The following is a 19,790-nucleotide window of genomic DNA, read 5'->3' on the forward strand; positions in this document are numbered from 1 at the left end:
AAAAAAAAAATCGAACAGACTCCCCCTGAGATCTAGTTGTTAGTGATAGAAACACACAGCAGGGAAATATCCTAAATTTGTGGGTTTATTTTCGTGTTTTTCTATTGCACTATCCTATATAATCTTTGTCCTTACAGCATATAACACTGGTATTCTCTTATTAGGATTATTCAAGAGACAACATTAAGTATTTCCAGTCATAGGTAATATCTTTATAAATAGTTTGTGATAAGATCTGCCATAGTAAAAGTTTGAAATAGTTTCCATTATAATTTTTTGTTTTAACATATTCTAAAATTTGCAAAATTTCTTGGTTTTGGGTGTGAAACTCCATGCTGTGAGTCTGCAAAACTTTATTTTCTCTTTAACTCGGAGTATAATCCTTTCGGCTGTTTTGGAATTATAGGCAAATGGGAAAAAGATTTCTTCCCTTTGTACAATAATAATAATTAAAAAAATAAAGAAAGAAAATCCTCAGCTACACTTTTAACAATACTACAGGGAAAACAAGTTAAAGTTGAAATATGTGGTAAGATCTATTGCCTCTGCTTGCTCAGAGGGAAAAATTAAAAATAAAGTTATAAATGATGGAAAAATATCATCAAACTGTTCCCAGTAACATCTGCTAAGTTTATTAGCAGAAACTAATAAAAACCCACCCCTTAACAACGTTGCTGCACATTCCCTTTGCCTGAGGCCATCCAGACGTGAGCTAGCTGGGCTGCTGCAGCTCCTGGCTGATTTGTAGACCTTTGCAGATCCATAGTGTTGATCTTGTTTTCTGGGAAGTCACATGGCCCCAGTTGGTTAGGTTGTCAGGGATGTGCCTGACCTCACACGTGAGATGAACAATGCTGGTGGTTCTCCTGTTCTCTACTCCTAGGGCCCTGTAGCCTGCATGGCTTTAAAAAAAGAGTAGTCTCTTAGCCCAAGATAGACTCCTGTGTTTTACACCATCTTATACATACAACTGTCTTGAGTTCAGTGGTTGACGTTGTCATTCGAGTTATAGGTGGTGTCATGAAACAGCAGTACCAACATGGCTTTCACAGTTGATCTTTGTCTAACTGGACCTGTGTCGAGCTGTCCTAAAAGATACTGAAATGGCATGAAATTCAAATCTACATGGAATTGAAACACAAGTTTTACTTGAGTATCTCAGCCTTGTGGGACAGGGGTAACACACAAACCTACAGGTATGTGGACAAACAGGCCCTTCTGCATGGCATCATTGCTGTGTTTGTGTTGCTGCTCCTTGCCTGGAGAGCATTTCCTACACCCTGCAGCTCTGGGACAAAGGCACTAAATAAGAGATTACAGGGGTGAAAAGAACTCAAATCTTTTTATTATTCTTGCACTTCACCTCCCTGGTCTCCTGGTGTTTAGGCAACAGGCCTGCCATGCCTGTCTGTAACATTTAAAGTAGTGAAGATACTTAGCACTCTAGCTGGCACTAATACTGTTGCAACCAGTGAGGTGATAGTGGAGTGGTTTTCAAAATGAGAGTTCACCTTCAGGGTGATATAGGAAGCAGTTTATGTAAGGAACATGGTAAAAACCACTCGTGGATGTTTTATCCCTATCTCACTCAGCAAAAATAAGGCACACAAGCAAGACTCAGTCTGATTCTGCAGACTGAAGTGCTCAGATGTGTTGGGAAAAATCAATATTTTGGCCTTTGCTAGTGGATTTGCATCATTTTAAACAGCAAAGTTGCAGCATAAAAATTGCAAATAATTGAAAAAGCTTTGTTCAGATATTCCATCTTTTGGATAAGGCCTTCATTTCAAGCTGTCTTTCACTCATCCTTCCAGGCTCATCACTCTTGCATTCCCTGCTATGGCACTGCCTCATTTAAAATGGGCATCATGCCTACTGAGCCCTACAACCCATGCAGTGGGTGACTTGGTGCCTTTTGGAAGATTCTGGAAGGTCCTTTTCTGTGCCAGCCACACGATGTCACCTCAAAGACAAACGTTTTGTCTACTGGACCTTGGCCTGTCCCATCACAGTTTGGCATCTGCACACATCCATTAGCTTCGGACTCAGATACCTCAGGTTGAATTTTGAGGAAATGTTTACTGTTAGATGTCAGAGAAATTTTCAACATATGAAAAAGAACTATGCTTTATTCTAAATATTTTGGAGAATATTAATTATAAAAGTTCATCAGGGTTTTAACACATCTGTGGTCAAAGAAATAGAGTGAAACAGGTATAACTAATTCTGTTAGGAACTCATCCTATCATTTCTTTCACCTCAGTACTTTGTGGATATGAAGCATGATTAAAAATGTGAATGATAATGTTTGCTTGTTTTGGTCTTGTTGAGGTTTTAGTAAAAATCCAGGTAAATTAAGTAAAAAGTTAAATTAAAATTAGTATTAATGCACTGTTCTTGACAGAAAATAGGAAAATATCAGTAGAATAATATCAATAGAATAATTGTGCCATCTTTTTAAAGTTGCAATTTTCCTTAAGGTTTTGAGCATGTAGAACCACTTGTAAGATTTAAAACACATTTCTTACTGCATTATGTACATGGAAATGCATGCACACAAAGACAAGTAACTGCACAAACAAATGATCATGTATTTTGGCCTAATTGGTTTGAAGTGAGTGGACACAAGCTATTGTCCCCCAGCTTGTCTTAATTGCTATTTTGTGCTCATGTAAGGAAGAGAATTCTAGTTCTGTTTAGTGGCAGCATTCCCAATTGATTTCAGTTGTTCCAAGAGTGATGAGGTATCTTGATTCTCAAGCTAAATCCGTTTATGTATTTTGATTTCTCAAGCTTCTGTAATCCCTTTTTTTTTTGATTTAAAACAATTAATTTTGTTTCTTTGCAAGCTCCAGAATACTGTCAACCTGTACTCTCCCATCAGTCTTATTTTGGGCTTCCTGAAGCTTTCCATACAATATACTAATGTAAACATTTTTATTTATTAATTAAAAAAGAGAAAAATTAAGGTTTCCTCTTCTTAGAACTAAGCTATAAAAGAGGTATAACACAATTGCACTAATTAAGAAGAGTTGGTTTTGTTTACCTTTTTCTTTTTTTTTTTCCCTTAGCAAAGTGACAAAAAGGAAAGATCAATACAGGAAAACCCATTTCACTCTTCAGCAAAGTGAGCTGGAAAAGATCCACTTGAACTCTTAGAAATGAAATGCTGGAGGCTGATGTAATTAAGTACACCAGCTGAGAACTGAAAAATAACCTGATAAAACCAAGAGATTATGAGTATGAAAGAGCTGATGCACAGTTCTGCATCTTTTGAAAGAGGAAGTAGAGTTTGCTGGGAGTTCGGTGATGAAAGGCTTGTCTTTTGCTGATAATGAGTTATTTTGCACTGGAAATTGTTGATTAATTGAAAAACACTTGAATAGCACTTAGCAATTGCAGATATATCTCTTGTGGCCTTTCTTTTTTTGAATAAATAGATGTGGGTTTCGTTCCAAATTACTTTTGGGTTTGAAATTTAATTTATAATTTAAAGAAAAGTAGTATTCGTGCAGAAATAAAACTTTCTACAATTATGTCCACAAAAGTGTTTAATTGGCCAAGTTATTGTTATTCATATTTTTGTATTAGATTTGGGTTTTGTTTGGGGTTTTTTTAATATATTTTACTGGATGATACATTGTTTTAGTCACATTTTCTCTGGAACAGGACAACCATTTTGATAATTTATTGTAGATTTTTAAAAGGATAAACACAGTAGGCACCGCTATGCTTTTAAAAAGCTGTTCAAAACATGCTGTTCAAAAGCATGTTTAATAGGTATTACATAGTAAACCAGTGTTCTCACTGAACAAAGTTTTTATTTAAATGAAAACACTATTTTTGGCAGATTTACCCACACAGCATTTGATTCATCAAGAGTGGACCTCTTCAAGACAGAATTGCAGGTTCGTTGATCACTGCCACCTGTCTAGTTTTCATTCCTTCTACCTCCTCTTTCTTTAATTGGCACCAGATTTTGAGCATTGATATGATTGAGTTCAGTGAGTAGTTTTATGAGATACCCTAATGTGTCAAGATCCAAGTTAGACCTTTTGTGTATCTGTGCCATTTTTCCTGAAGCTCTCAGAGACAAATGTAGTTGTTGTTTTTCATCAGTATGGTCGTACAGGCAGCAGTGTGAGTGAGGATGAGCTGAGGCTCTGTGGGTTGGTTTCAGATTAGTCGGTTGTTTTAAAATTAGCAGAAGGTCAGTGTAAATAAATACAATTAAAAACAAAAGAAGAGCCAGCCTTAACATTTGTCAGTGCAGATTTTCTGACAAGCCTGTTGCCTTTTCTCCGGTCATGTCCCTGTCCTTATTGAGCTGCTGTAAATGCCTACAATAGAGCTCTGAGACAGCAGATACTGTACAGCACAGTAACAATTCTCAAAGGAGATTACCGTGTTCTGCAGGATCTCAGCTTGCAATTCTCTAAAGCAACAATTTTGTTTGTGAAGAAATCTTAACAGTATGAGTGATGCAAAGACTTCTGTAAAGAGCTATGAGAAGTTTTAATTGCTTCATTTTTGTCATATAGTTCAGATGTTCTCTGGGGATCATTTAGAGAATGAGGATGGTTAACTATTTGCCTCCTCCTTAGGAAAGACCAAGGCAATATGGTACAGGTCTTAACGTGAGCACAGCTTTATTTGCGTTCTTAAGTACATGGTCTCTAGAAGGGGCATCTGTTTATATTTTAGGATTAGTTTTTCTAAATCAAGGTGTCCAGTTCAAGCCTTACAAGGAGGAATCTGGAAGTCATGCATACACAAGCTGCATTTTGAACAAGGCTAGCTGTTATTTTGGTGACTGGCATAGATGGAGTTTGAAAAGAACCATTCCACATGCTCTTTAGCTTATAATCAACAGGAATGCAATGGTCTCATTCTCTCATTAGGGTGCTCAGAAGATGTTTTACTGTTTAGCTTCATGAAATGGCAGGAGCGACTATGAGGGAAGAGGGGGCTGAGCGTGCTCTTTTCCTCTCCAGAAGTTTGGTTTTGGTGTTTTGGAAAAGAATCATACTGGAGCTGTTCCTCAAGAAGAGGCAGCTGCGATAAGAGCCAAGACCGAAGAATGCAGTGGTATGGGCCAAGCAGAGCTCATTAACCTTTGGGGAAGAGCTGCTGGCTCTGTGCTGGCTCTGTACTGGCTCTATGGTAAGACACAGCCTAGAAATACAGAAGTGTGGGGCTCATCGAAGATTTGCAATGAAAGTCTTTCAACAGAAAATGCAGAGATTGGCGAAGTGACTCGTGTTGTGAGAAGTGGCTTCTGGCTTTGGGAAGTGTTGTTTTACATTAAACTACAGAGCATATGCAAAACAGTAATGCATTGATTTGGCTATGCTGTCACAATGCCTTCCTTGAGTCTATTTTAGTTTTTGGGTTCATATTCTCTTTGAGATGGGGAGACTGCAGTGGATCCTGAGAGACAGGCCTCGATGTGTGGAGCCATCTTGCGTGAGAAAATAGAGTGTGAGTATGTAAACTCTGGTTCCCATGCAGCAAGGCATCACTTTGATGTCATTAAATATTTGAACTTCCTGGAATGTTTTCATTTTTATGAAACCTCTGAGTTTTGCTTCCTACCCCCAAAGCAAATACACAATTTCTCCTTGCTCCCCATCATTTTAATAACAATGTTGTTGTCATTAAAACTTTGTTGGCAAAGGACATTTCAGCCTAGCCTTGTCAAATAAGTAGGTAAATAATGCAACTCCTTCAGGAGATAAACGAAAATGTTTCAGTGAGGTTTATTTGAGGAAAGGGTGTTTATTTAGCAATAAAGAGTCAGAAAAGTCCTCCGAGAAGCTGAGGACTGCCCAGCACTTGGTTAAAGCAGACTGGAGCTTGCAGGTTTCTTCAGGGTGTAAGACAAGGGCCAGACTAACCATCTAAATAATTTCTGTCATCCAGGCTGGATGCAGAAATGGAAAGTGCCCAGGTCCCTATTTAGGTTTGAGATTTATGTTTTAGTTCAGGTGTTTCCCTAATTGTCCTGTTTCCATCTTCCTGAGGGGAAGACTGGCTGATAACTTCCAGTCCCTGTGGATGGCAGTGCTGCTTCAAGTAGCAAATGTCAGCTCCTTTTCTGAAATATCCATGGCTGCTCCATGCCCTGAGGATAAACTGGAGGGCAGGACACTGCCCTGGAGGATCCTGTGAGCAAGCATCATTGGAAGAGAAGCAGAGAGGCTGTGTGTTTAGATGCTTTTTCAAAGCTGAAAAAGTTACTCTTTCTTGATTCTTCATCCAGATCTCCATTATTTATGGCAACAGTACTAAAATATGCTGAATGAAGGAAGAGCAATCCTCTACTAAGGGGATGGGGTAAACTGTTCTTAGTTGAAATGTCTGGAGCTGTGCTGAACTATAGCTATATGCGAAGCTGCCTTCTCCGGAGTCACTTGCATGGCCCATTAGCAGGATTCCCAGTGCTCCAGGAAGGTTTCATTTGAGAACCATGGTATGTTGGTGCACAGAGCCAAATCAGGTCCAGTGGTGTACTCCAGGAAATAAGCTATCCTGGTTGCTCAGAGCACAGGGGAGTGTGCCACAGCGTTAGCTTCACTGGAGTCAGCTCAACTCCAGCTGAACAGCTTTCTTCAGCAAAAGCCAAGCAGCCCTAGAAGGACAGTAGTAGCTTATCTGAGCTAATAGCTCAACTTTTCACCTTTTCAAGGGAGTCATTTCTGCAAACCTACCGCAGCAGAACTGAGAGTTAAGCATTTACTAAAAAGAAGTGTTAAATTTAATTTTGCATGATCATGACTACCCATCTAGTAATGGGGTTTGAATATTTGGGATCCATTATATTTTGGAAGGTCTTAATGGGCTCAACTTACAGGTATCTGCAGGATCACAACTCAGATTTTTAAGTTGAAGTAGGCAGAGCTTCTCATTAAGTGTAATTGGATGCAGGGAAGAAATGTTTGAAGTGAAGAAAGTTCAAACAGGTGTTTGAATGCTTTTTGCAGATCTTCTTGACATTGTGAACAATTAAGGTGTTATTGCTGGTTTAAATGTGAAATGTCTCTGAAGGCATATCGGTATTGTCTATAAGCTATAATTTCTTTATTTTAAAACTAGTAATCTAGGTAACAAAAGGAGACCATCAATTAGCAGAAATAAAACTATTGCAATGATGACTAAAGGTCTGCAGTTTTCTACAGAATTTTGCATTTCTACATTTAAAAAAACTGTTGAGCAGGAGACTAGTTGTTTGTTTCTTATGAGTCAGACTTGGAGATACATAAAAGATAAGTACGTTCCTCTCCTCCGCACCATGTCTTTTGTAGCCTCTTTTATTTGGTCTGTTTATCTGTGGAGAAGAAGGAAATCAAAAAGAGCGTTAATGAAACTGAGTATGGCCTTTCATAGCTCAGCCAAATTTCTAATGAATAGATTTCTCTGGGTCAAAGCCAAGATCTGTGTATCACTTTGGACGGGTAAAAGCTTTACAGTTGTGTATCTGATTGCTGCACTGGCATCTGTGGGAAGGAGGAAACTTTAAATGTATGAGTGGGGATCATCTGGTTATTTATGACACGGTAACAATGTGTATAAAGATACGATCCGACACATATGTCAGAAGTAATTCCTGTTGACTGACTTCAGGGAAAATGCATTGTAAATCCAACTACTCGTAGCTGCTGTGTGCTGTGGAGGATTTTCTGGGGCTCTCAGACTATTTTGCAGTCAGGCTGATTTTCTGATTTTAGTTCCTTTAAGAAAAGTCATATTTAGAAAAACAAACCCAACATTCCTCCTTTCTCTTCCCCTCCATTTCCCAGAGCAACTCTCTGTATGTAGGAAATACCACTTTAATGTCTTAATTTAGCAGAATGCATCCAGAAATGGCGTTTGTAGTTTTGGGTTTTTTTCTAATATATATAAAGTTCATTTTACCACAAAGTACGTCATTGCTGAAACTGAGTTTTTGTAAGAGGTTTCATCTTTACCAACTTTCCTACCACCGAATTCTGAAACTTCTATTTTTAAAATGCTTTTAGAAGCGTTACGTCGGGTGTTTTTTTTAAACCCACAGCTATCAAAGTTTCTTGATTTATTGTTAGCATGGCCGTAGCACCAATATGGATGTATCTTAAATACACAAACAGGGATGAAAATGGCCTTAACTGTTGATGTGAATGTCCATCTTATTCGACATTGTATGGTGATGATTATGCAAAAAGAGGCAGGGGGGTTTGTTAATTATTCAGAACCAAGTCTGTTTATTTGGAAGAAGTCTGTGTGAAGTTATACCGAAAGTGATGCTTTCACTGCCTGCAATCTCCAACCTTGGTAACTAAAGTCCTTAAAGCTACCAGTGCTTCCATTCTCCTGATCCTGTGTCAGGGAGATTTTGAGCCCATTTTACAGCTGAGGGATTGAGGAGAAGAGACCGAATGGCTTCCCAGAGCAATATGTGGTATGTGTGACAGGACTGGATGTTGGATACAGCTGATGATGTCCTCAGCCAGAATTTAGCAGAAAGTGATCATCGTTTCCAAAGCAGATGAAGTTTTCCTCACTGAGACTACATAATTGTTTCATCTTGTCCTCTGCGAAGTACAAACTGTAATTAAAAAGACTAGAATACTTGAAGATGATGTCTCCCAAATTAGCAAGCCATGGTTCCTTATGGAAAACCAGCATCTGAGCCATTGATGAAATATAGCAACCCAGGAGAATAAAAGGCTTAGCAGGGTCTGAAAGACTTACATTTACATAAATATGCAGAGACATCTGTTACAGTCATGAGTGACCTGCTGGTTTAAATCATCAGCAGGGGAAACTTGTAGTCGATCAGCATTGCCTGCAGTAGCAGGTGCTACTTTAGGCAACAGGAATTACTGAAGAGGTTTTCGATGAACAAAGACCTTTGCGCTTGCCAAGAAGAGACATACGGGAAATTGAAACAAACGGCACACGCCTACGGTCTTTCATTTGTAATACGCGACCAGAGCACAGCGTGTGCTTCTGCATCTAAATCTTTACGTGATTAGTTATAGGTATGGTGTGGCTGACAAAGTTAAAAAGTTTATGTCTGAGAAGGACTCACCACTTTTAAAACCAAACCACTCGAGGCAGATTCCCAAACAGAAATGAATCATCAAGATTTAATGGAAAATGTTCAAAACAAATTTATCATCTAAATCCAGTGTTTTCATTATCGGAGTATATGCCCAAATAGCAATGTAAAACTGTCATCCTAAAGGTTACGATTACTTAAGTGAATAATTGAGGTTTAATTCTTGCTCACCATTAATCAGCAGAGACATTGTAATTTTACGTAAAGCCAGGATATTTGTATTCCTTGTCAGCACAAGGTATATGGTGTTCTCTCTCTCTGCCACCATCCCACCACACCTCCTCATAAAATTTGTAATCTCATCTTAAATTTAGATTTGTTTCTATTTTATGGGAACTTTATTGAAGTTCACTGCGTTAACATGGTTTTATAAGGAAAGAATCTGTCTTTTCGGTGGATGAACTGCTAGACAGAAAATTAGATTACAGATTTGGGTCTGCAAAAAGGTTATGATTTGGTGTGCTGTGTGCGACTCTAATTGACAGCAGTTCTAGAAAGATGTGCTCACCCAATAAAAAGGAGTGTCCGAGGAACCTGTAATAAAAGCCACAGGAGTAAAAAAAAATGACATTTATAAACTCTTCCAAGATTTAAAATACTCCCTTTGACTCTCTCATATATGTTAAATGCTGCTCTTTAATTATAATAAAAGGTACAGAACAACTTGAGTATTTAATTCACAATATTTAGTGGGTGCCTCACACTGGGATGTAACAGCTCTCGTAACTATATGAGGTCTTTCAAATACCTTAGCAATTCCCACCTCTGTTTTGATAGCAAATTTCATAATGAATCAAGATAAAACAAAACCTTTTCTTTTCTCTCCCTTTGAACAGAGCGTGGATCACACTTCTCATAAACCTCATCGTATTGAGGTTGGGCTAAGATGAGCATAACCAGTGACGAAGTGAATTTCTTGGTGTATCGCTATCTCCAGGAATCGGGTAAATTTCATATCTTCCCTCACAACTTCAGGTCATAGACAAAATCAAAGAATTGCCTTTTTGCACGGTGTTGCTTAAGGAATGTTGTGTTGCATGTTTCAGACTGATAAACTAAATATTTCTTGCACAAACCTGTGTTTCTTTGAAATCCTAGTCTTGAACATGATAGAAGTGCAAACATACGCAGGTACAAAGTAAATATTGCACTTAGGCAAAACAAGGAAATAAAAACCAAGATGTTAACAAATGTTTTTGTAGAGTTATATCATCTCAGCCAAAGTAATTTTTGGCAGTGCAGGCACAAAGCACATGGATTTTGTATCTTTTTTTTTTTTAACTACTTGAAATAGTTCTGTCAGTTACTTACTAAGTAAAGAGGATTGCTTAAATTGGTTCTATATTGGCTGTAAACAGAAATTTGCGTGCAAATCTCTGATGGTTTAGAATATCATTAAGGTAATTATGTATATAAACTGAGCTGCACAGGTATCAGTGTGGCTCTGTCTTAGTATCACTTCCACCTCTATCAGTTTTCATATCGAAAAATAATACCTTTACAGGGTTCTTCGTTTTAGCAGGAAAGCCTGATATTTCCTTTAAAAAAAAAATGTAACGGAAACTTGAATTTAGAGTCAATTTTGGTTTTGTAGTCATGATTCTGCTCTTTGACTGCTAGAAATTCTCTTCACTAATGGAAAATGTTTTGTTAATGTAGAGATGATAGGGAAGGTGAGAAACATTGACAAAGGGTTTAAATCCAGGATATGGTTTACTTGGTACTGGCCCCATGTTCTGGGTTGGCAAAAGTGGAATTGACTAAAAATATTTGATGTTTCATATGCTGAAAGAGCAAGAGCAAAAAAATCTGTGAAAAATACATGTCTTCCTGTCAGAAGACTTGGATCCAGTTTTAGAGTAAGCCCTCCAGACTTTGAGAGATGTTTTGGACAGGGAACCAAAATCCCAGCAGACAGAAAACACTGAATTAGTCTACTTCTGTTGGTCATTATAACTAGCATTAATTAGATAAATTATTTTTATTTGTTTCTTCTGCTGCAAGAGTCTTTCAATCTCAGGAACCCAAACCTCTGTGTAAGGAAAATCCACTGAAATTGAGAGTATTTATAACACTTTTTCAGGATTTGACCTTTGAAAACTGTTCTTTAAGAGTCCAGTTGTGGTCTGAGTTGGTAACTATTTTCTCACATTGCATCCTTCTTTCTATTAATAGAGCTTATTAAAAATAGGCTAGTTCTGGCATGCAGTCAGATGAAAGAAAGACGAGAACTAACAAAACTAAAATTTCATCCAGATATATTTTTAAAAATAAGCTGTTGGGTACCACACTGGAAAGGGCTTTTCAACATTAGGGCAGTGTGGAGAGTGAACGTAATTGAAGTCTAAAGAATCCTGAAATAGTTTTATGTTGTATTGTAGGAGATTCTGCATAACAGTGTATTAATACAGTGACTTTTCCTCCTGTGAAAAAAGAAAATCAGCCTCTCTTATTCCTCTTTGAAACATCAGTAGGTAGGTTAGTGTTGTGCAGTCATTTAGAAAGGGCTTTACAAGGTCAATTCTGAATTGGTGATATCGGCCAAATGTCAGGAAGAAGTTCCTCTAGGACATCCGTCTCCCAGAAGCAAGCAGTCACTTTTGCCATTTTAGGAAGAACTTCACGTTTTCATATTCATTGCAAGGTGTCTTGCTCTTAACCTTCTTAAGTAAAGGGCCAAATATTTCTCTTACTCGAACCACACATACGCGCATCGAGGCATTCTTGACAACAGGCATGCACTCCTCCAGACATTAACAAGTTCAGACATTCACAACATTGTATTTCCACTGTTCTGTTGTATTTTACCCATATAACAGAGTAGAAGTTTAGGTTAAATAAATACTCGAATGTGCTTCAAGCAGAGCATGTTGAAATCTAGATGCCAGATATTGATTTAGTACATGTACCTGACAGTTTACTTCTAATTCTGTTCAGCAAATAAAAGCTATAACCAATGATAAATCCACTAATCTATTGAAAAGCTTCTTACATTTAGTTTGAATCTTCTTTCATACTGTCATTGTTATTTTCCAAAGAAATTTTTACATCTATATTTTCAGATAAAGTAGGGTAATAAGACAGAAATTGTTACGCAGCATCTTGCCTTTCCACTTGCTAGTATAAATTCCATAGGATGTGACAAAAGAGGAAATGTTTCATTAGTAGCTTCGGAAAGCATGCATGCCAAATTTAGAAGGCTAGTGTTTAAATAAAGTTTTTAGTTCAAACCCCTCCAGTTTAGTGAGTTTACCAAAACCAAGGTTATTACATTAATTATTTGTTAACATTACCTGAACCCAAAGCTTCTAAAAAATTACGTCAAACACAGCCATAAAGGTTGCTCACAAGACCATGCAGAAGTTAGGGGTTTTTTTAGGAGGAGGGAAGTTATCTGCCCTTTTATCCTATAAGACTTCCAGAGTTTCCCATAAAATATAGGTAAACAGTGGGAGGAAGAGAGAAGCAACAAAAGGAAATACATACGGCAGAACAAGTGTGTAAAAACCAAACTGTCCCTATAGTGTTTCAAGTATTTTGCAGCTGAAAGGCACAGAAGCACTTGAGATCATTTGAAACATTATAGCAACAATACTGATGAGTGCTTTGCACTTCATTATGAAAATACTAGCAGGTCATACCAGTAGAAGTTCAGTTCTTCTGAAATTGAAGTTAGAAGTGAAATTCAATAATTGTATTTCCTCCTTAATTCTCTGTCACACTAGAAAACTTGCACAGGAGAGTATTGATAGATTTGAACTGTCTAAGCCATTATTGTTGCTTTTTAACAAACCTTGATTTGTTAAAACCAAGAGGAGTTCCAATGAATTGGAAAAAGCAAATGTCGTGCCAGAATTTTTAAAGGTTAAACAAGATGATCCAGGTAACTCTAGATTGAGCAAAATCATTGGAAGGTTGAAACTAGATAACTCCAACAAAAAAAGAAGAGATGCCATCGTGCCTAATGCCAGTCAGGAAACGTTTTATGGATAATAGGACTTGTCAAACAAGCTTGATTCTGCATTGTCCAAGATCTCAAATGAGGTCGACAGAGATATCTGTGCTGACAATAATACACTTAGGCTACTTTTTAACATTTACTTAGCCTTGTCGACACTGTGGTTAAAGCAAAATGAAATATCAGTGTGCAAAATCAGTGTAATCCAGGGTTACCAAGTAGATTAAAAACAGTCTAACATAAATATCTTGAAAAATTATTAGAGTTGGGGAATATTCACCTCAAAGGTTTCTTCTAGAGGGAACTCAGAAATATCTGTTCTTGGCATAGTGCTGCTCAATAGTTTTATCAGTTAACTGGAAGGAAATTTAAAGTGATTCTCGAGTACCTTTGCAGATGGAATGAAATGGTAAATTATGGCACTTGATGAGTTGCACTGACTGATGGTGTGGCTTAACAGAAAAAACATACAGCCAGGGAGACTGTTTTGAATTACCTGCTGCTGGGAGGAGCAGGCTGAAAAAGATGCCTGGTCCAGGGCCAGTGCCGTCAAGTCCCTCCAGTACAAGACAGGACTTGGTCAAGTTAAGGCTCTAATTGCTTAGTTATATTAAAATAATTGCCTCTTCACACAGAAAGCTGTCTTGGGGCTTGTCTATGTCCAGACAAAGAAAGTAGTCAGTCATTTCCACTTGAACTCAGTGAGTTGATAGCATAGGAGTTCCACCACTAATATGGCTGGCTGTTGTCACTTCCACTGTAGGAGTATGAATGCCCCCCTTCTTGAGGTGCAAAGAAATGGAATGTTTTTATTTCATTTTAAGATTGTTACTTTCTATCCAAAAGTCACGTCCTGGAGTGTTCAGTTTGCTCCACTGATTATTAATTTTTTGGTGCACAATTCAATGGGGCCAAATTCTTAAAAGTGCCGAGTGCTTCCAAGCATTGTTTATCTCAGGGGTCAAACTTTTTGAAATCAGGTTATATTTATTTGTAGTTGTCTTAATTCAAAGACTACCTGTAAGTGAACATGTTATTAAATTCAGGCTTAGATAATGTCTATGCTACGAGTGTACTACCAGCACGGAGAGATGACAGCACACAAAATACTCCTGTGGTGGATGGACATAGTTATACCAACAAAGCAAGTGCATTGACAAAAGTAAAACAAGCTATACCAAAGAAGCTGCAGTTTTGACATACAAATTATATTGATTCAGCTTTGTGGCTTTCCAAACTCCTGAGGAGCATACTTTTGCTAGCAAGCATCTTCACTACTGACTGTAGTCCTTCTCTCAGTTTTCTTCAGAGTGAAGAGCTGCCTTTCTGGAAAAAAAAAAAAAAAATAGAATTCAGAATATAGAGTTTTCCTATTTTGCTTTGTCTGCCCAAAAGAGAAACAGATAATTATTTGTGTTTTGGAATGGAGGTCAGAGAAGTGCAATTCAGCTGGAATTCCAAGGAAAATTGAAAAGAAGTGAGGGAAGGGTGGACAGAGTGTACCCTCAGTAAGTTCACTGATGATACCAAAGTAGGATTCTGGCTGATTCACCAGAAGGCTGTGCTGCCATTCAGTGGGAATGAATAAAGATCAATATTCTGTTCTTTTGAATTTGTGTCTTATGCAGCTGTCTTTACTTAATAAACCTGTGTTATTTTTCTCTGAAGCCCATGCTTTTTTCTGCATGTGAGGTACATTTAGAATATTTTGAACCACTGTGTGTGGCACAGAGTTCCTGAGTCACGGATGAGAGAAGTGCATGTTGAAAATCATTCGGATTATGCATAGCGTAAAATATTGGCATATATAGGTCAGCTAAATTGGCTTCAAAGCTGACTGCTTCCTTTGCGTAGGTGGGCTGCTACTAGGTAGAAGGAAAATGTGCAATGCATAGGTTTTGATTAAATTATTAAAATCTACACCTTGAAGAATAATTCGTTAGGAAAATGAATCACTTGGTCAATAAAAGCATTTGTCCAGTGTGATAGTAAAAACAATACTATGCAGTGGTGGTACAGTCAGTGGATAATTATTTTCAGTTTGCCTTTTTTATGTTTTCTTTCCATTTAGTTAGTAGGAAAATTCAGGCTGGATGGTACCTTAGGAGATAATTGAGAGACTAGCTCTGGATAGCAGGGATCTTTGGCAATCATCTAGTCCAACTCACCTATTCACAGCAAGTTTCTCAGGCCTATGTCCAGTCATATTTTGAATATCAATCAAGGATGGAGAATCCACAACCTCCCTGAACAGGCTGTTCCAGTACTTGATGACCCTCACAATAGAAATGTTTTATTTCAATGGAGTTTCATGTGTGTTTTGGTTTGTGCCCATTGCCTCTTGTCCTGTCACTGGGTTCCACTTGGAAGAGCCTGTCTCCTTCCTCTTTGCAGCCTCTTCAGGTTATACACATGGATAAGGTACCCCATGAGCCTTTTCTTCAGGTTGAGCAGTCCCAATTCTCTCAGCCTTTCCTTGTATGCTAGGTGCTCCAGTCCACTAATGATCTTCACTCTTTTCACTGGATACTCCCCAGTTAAGTCCCTGTCTCTCATCTTCTGGAGAAACCAGAAGGGGACACAGTACTCTTGGCACATCTCACCAGAGCCGAGTAGAAGGTAAGAATCTCCTCCATTGACCTGCTGGCAGAGCTTTTCATAGCACAGTTCAGGCTTTCCTTGCTGTAAGAGCACATTGCTGGCCCACTTTCAACTCATCCAGCCTCCTGCTCAACTCTGGGAAGCCTCAAAGATCTTTTAAAGAATCTATATCTAAAGGTTCTGTGTGAGGGGGAGGCCTCATCACACTTACCACTGCTACAGTGTCGGGTCCCTCCCAAGGGAGACAGTCATCCACAAATTTCTCTACTGTGGGTCCTTCCCATGGGCTACAATTCTTCATGAACTGCTCTGGCATGGGGCCTCTTATGGGGGCAGCTTCTCACACCCTGCCCCAACATAGGTCATCCACTGGAAGAACTGTCCTTCAGGTACCGACTGCTCCAGCCTGAGTCCATCACAGGAGCACAAGTCCTGACAGCAAACCTGCTCTGGCGTGGGCTCCTCTCTCCACACAGCCTCACAGATTGTGCCAGGAACTTGCTCCAGCATGGGCTTCCCACAGAGTCACAGCCTCCTTCAGGCATCCACCCGCTCCAGTGTGGGATCCTCCTTGGGCTGTGAGTGGATCTCTGCTTCCCAGTGGCCTCCATGGACTGCAGGGGGACAGCTGCCTCACCACAGTTCACAGGCGAATCTTTATTCCAGTACCTGGGCACCTTCTCCTCCTTCTCCACTAACCCTTGTGTCTATGGAGGAGTTGTTCTCTCATTCTCACTCCCTTCTGCTGCCATTTAGTAACTGCACAGCAACTTCTTCCCTTTCTCAAATACATTAATCACAGAGGCATTACCTCAGTCACTAATTGACTCGGCCTTGGTCAGCAGCAGGTCCAGCTTAGAATTGGCTAGGACTGTCCCTGTCAGCTACAGGGGAAGCTCATGGCAGCTCTTTGTTTGAAGAAGCCTCCTCTGTAGCCCCATCACCACCAAAATCTGGCTCAGACGAAACCACTACAGAGTCATCACAGGCCCTTGGGCCACATATATTCTGCCTGCTGTATAGAGTAGCTGTAGTTTACAGACCAAACTCTGCTGCACTCATACAACAACATTTGTGTATTTGCTTAGCTTCTCTTTGCACAGATACTTTTGTGCTAGTGTAACTAGGTGCTGAATGGGTATTACTGAGTTTCTGTGCCTTAATTTTAATGTTTGAAAACAAAGTTATTACTCTGTACAGTATCTCATAGCATTGAAACCCTCTGAGGAAAGACTATTACGGATGTGCTGGGACACTATTGGACATTCTTTCTATTATTTCAAAGTGCTGTTTATTAATTTATACGTGAATATATCTCTAAATGCAGTACGAATGAGATACTATTGCATAGGAACTGGTATTAAGGCTGAAAGCAGGGATTCTTTCACCTTTTCAGCTGTATGATGGTGAGGTTTTTGGAGCAATACAAGCTCCATTTTTAATTCTAATTATTTAGCACAGATCTAATTTGTGAGCATGTAGCCCTATTTATACGTGTTATTCTCTTTCAGGCCAGCCTACTCAAAACAAAATTCCTTAAGCTTATGATCTAAGTCTCTTACATACTGGAAGCTGAATATAGAACCAACATTTGTGACCTTTCATTAATTATTTGAGACTAACAAAACTACATTGTTGTTCTAGAAATCGCATATGTGTTAAGGTGACTCTTGGATAAGAACACTTCAGAAAGCTAACCAAAAAGCCCCACCCATTTTGTTTTAAATAAAAGTATTTCCTAAAAGTCAGAATGAACATTCCTATCTAATGAGAAACCATCTGTAACTATATATATATATATATATATAGAGAGAGAGAGAGAGAGAGAGTGTGTATAATATAACATAGTATATATATAACCCCCCCAACAGAATATGTGGCTAGTAAAAATAGTGTACTATCAAAAAGCCAGAGTATAAAGGGTTTTAATAAACTGCTGCTCGTTTTTTGTGGGTTTTTTTCAGACTCCCCTGCTTTCTGTATTTTTGCTCAACGAGGGAGGAATTGACTGTATAATTCCAGAAACACTGAGACTGACTCTGAACTAGAAATTGTACTTCATAGCGTGAGGATGGATGACAGCTGAAAAGACAAATCCATTTATCAAATAAGAACTGCACTATTACGCACAATTTCTGTCTCTGCTAGTAATCATTTATTCTCTTCACAAATACTAAGTACATTTTAAGAAAATCAGGGTCAGCATTAGAAGACAACAAGCTTTATTGGGCTGCAGTTCCAAAAACATTTCTTTTTAACTTACTGAAGCTGTAGATCTTGCAAAGGATGAAGCTGATGGGTTAAAGGTAAATACCTTTCCCAGCCCCCTTTAAAGATAAGCAAATTGGTTTCTAAGCCGTCAGCACCTATGTGAGTCAAAACCACACTGAGCACTTTTTTCATAGAGCAGTGAATAGGCACAAGCAGTGTTGAGTGCTTGGCTTTCCAAAATCCACAGTGGAGAGGGAAAAATATTTTTACAGCTAAAGAAGTTATTTGTTTTGTCATACTTTTGTTCTGGTTATATTTTCAAAAGAATGTAATAAACTGTGTGAGAGCCATTTTCATGTGTGTTTATAGGCAAAGACTTAGAGTTTTGTGACCTGGCATCTAATTTATATACATCTGTATGAATGATAGTTTCAGAAATTTTGTGGTACAGTTCAAGAACTCCTTTTGAAAACTCTTCTCTGTCTTTTAGCCCCTGTTGCATAACAACAGGCATAGCAGTATAAATGCAGTGTAAGGAAAGCAGTGCTTGGTATAGAATTTTGTTCCTGCGAAGGAAAAAAATACACTTAGTATCTCATTCTTTTTGCCATTTGAAAAATCCTGCTTACTTTGTATTTCCTTCTAGGTCTCTTCTTAGTTTTCTAAACTGAGCTGTTTCAGTTTTTCATTTGGCCTTAAAGTTCACAGAATCATAGAATCACAGAGTGGTAGGGGTTGGAAGGGACCTTGAAACATCATCGAGTCCAACCCCCCTGCCAAAGCAGGTCCACCTAGATCAGGTCGCACAGGAACACGTCCAGGCGGGTTTTGAAGACCTCCAGACAAGGAGATTTCACAGCCTTCCTGGGCAGCCTGTGCCAGGGCTCCCTCACCCTCACAGTGAAATAGTTTTTTCTTATATTTAAGTGGAACTTCTTGTGTTTCAGCTTCTTTCCATTACCCCTTGTCCTGTCACTGGATACAACAGAAAAAAGGGATGCTCCAACTTCCTGACATCTACTATTTAGATATTTGTAAATATTAATCAGATCCCTCCTCAGTCTCCTTTTATTCAGACTAAACAGCCCCAAGGTCCTGCAGCCTTTCCTAGAATCATAGAATGGTAGGGTTGGAAGGGACCTTTAGAGATCATCTAGTCCAACCCCCCTGCAGAAGCAGGTTCACCTAGATCAGGTCCCATAGGAACACGTCCAGGCGGGTCTCGAAGACCTCCAAGGAAGGAGACTCCACAACCCCTCTGGGCAACCTGTGCCACTGCTCCGTCACCCTCACAGTGAACTAGTTTTTTCGTATGTTTAAATGGAACTTTTTGTGTTCCAGCTTCATCCCATTACCCCTTGTCCTGTTGCTAGCTACTATAGAAAAAAGGGATGTCCCAACCTCCTGGCATCCACCCTTTAGATATTTATAAATGTGAATAAGATCCCCGCCTCAGTCTCCTCCAGACTAAACAGCCCCAGTTCCCGCAGCCTTTCCTCATATCAAAGATGTTCCATTCCCCTGATCATCTTGGTGGCCCTGTGCTGGACTCTCTTCAGAAGTTCCCTGTCCCTCTTGAGCTGAGGAGCCCAGAACTGGACACAGGACTCCAGATGAGGCCTCACCAGGTCAGAGTAGAGGGGGAGAAGAACGTCCCTTGACCTTCTGGCCACATTCTTCTTGATGCATCCCAGGATGCCATTGGCCTTCTTGGCCACGAAGGCACATTGCTGGCTCATATTTAGCTTATTATCAGTCAGGACTCCCAGGTCTCTCTCTGCAGAGCTGCTCTTCAGCAGTTCGACTCCCAGCCTGTACTGGTGCATGGAGTTGTTCCTTCCCAGATGCAGGACACTGCACTTGTCCTTTTTGAACCTCATGAGGTTCCTCTCTGCCCAAGTCTCAAGCCAGTCGAGATCC

The 19,790-nt window shown here is 39.2% G+C and overlaps 1 protein-coding gene across 6 annotated transcripts in view; it reads left to right on the forward strand.

Annotated features, from left to right (window-relative positions):
- Positions 1–19,790, forward strand: part of TBL1X (transducin beta like 1 X-linked) — a 195,831-nt gene that overhangs the window by 127,269 nt on the left and 48,772 nt on the right. For all 6 annotated transcript variants that reach the window (XM_061998678.1, XM_061998688.1, XM_061998670.1 and 3 more), the window contains one exon: positions 9,937–10,044. In XM_061998678.1, coding sequence (XP_061854662.1) covers positions 9,987–10,044 — 58 coding nt within the window. In that variant the 5' untranslated portion in view covers positions 9,937–9,986. The remainder of the gene's footprint in view (positions 1–9,936; positions 10,045–19,790) is intronic.

This window comes from Colius striatus, chromosome 1 (genome assembly GCF_028858725.1).
Source record: "Colius striatus isolate bColStr4 chromosome 1, bColStr4.1.hap1, whole genome shotgun sequence".
Lineage (NCBI taxonomy): Eukaryota > Metazoa > Chordata > Aves > Coliiformes > Coliidae > Colius > Colius striatus.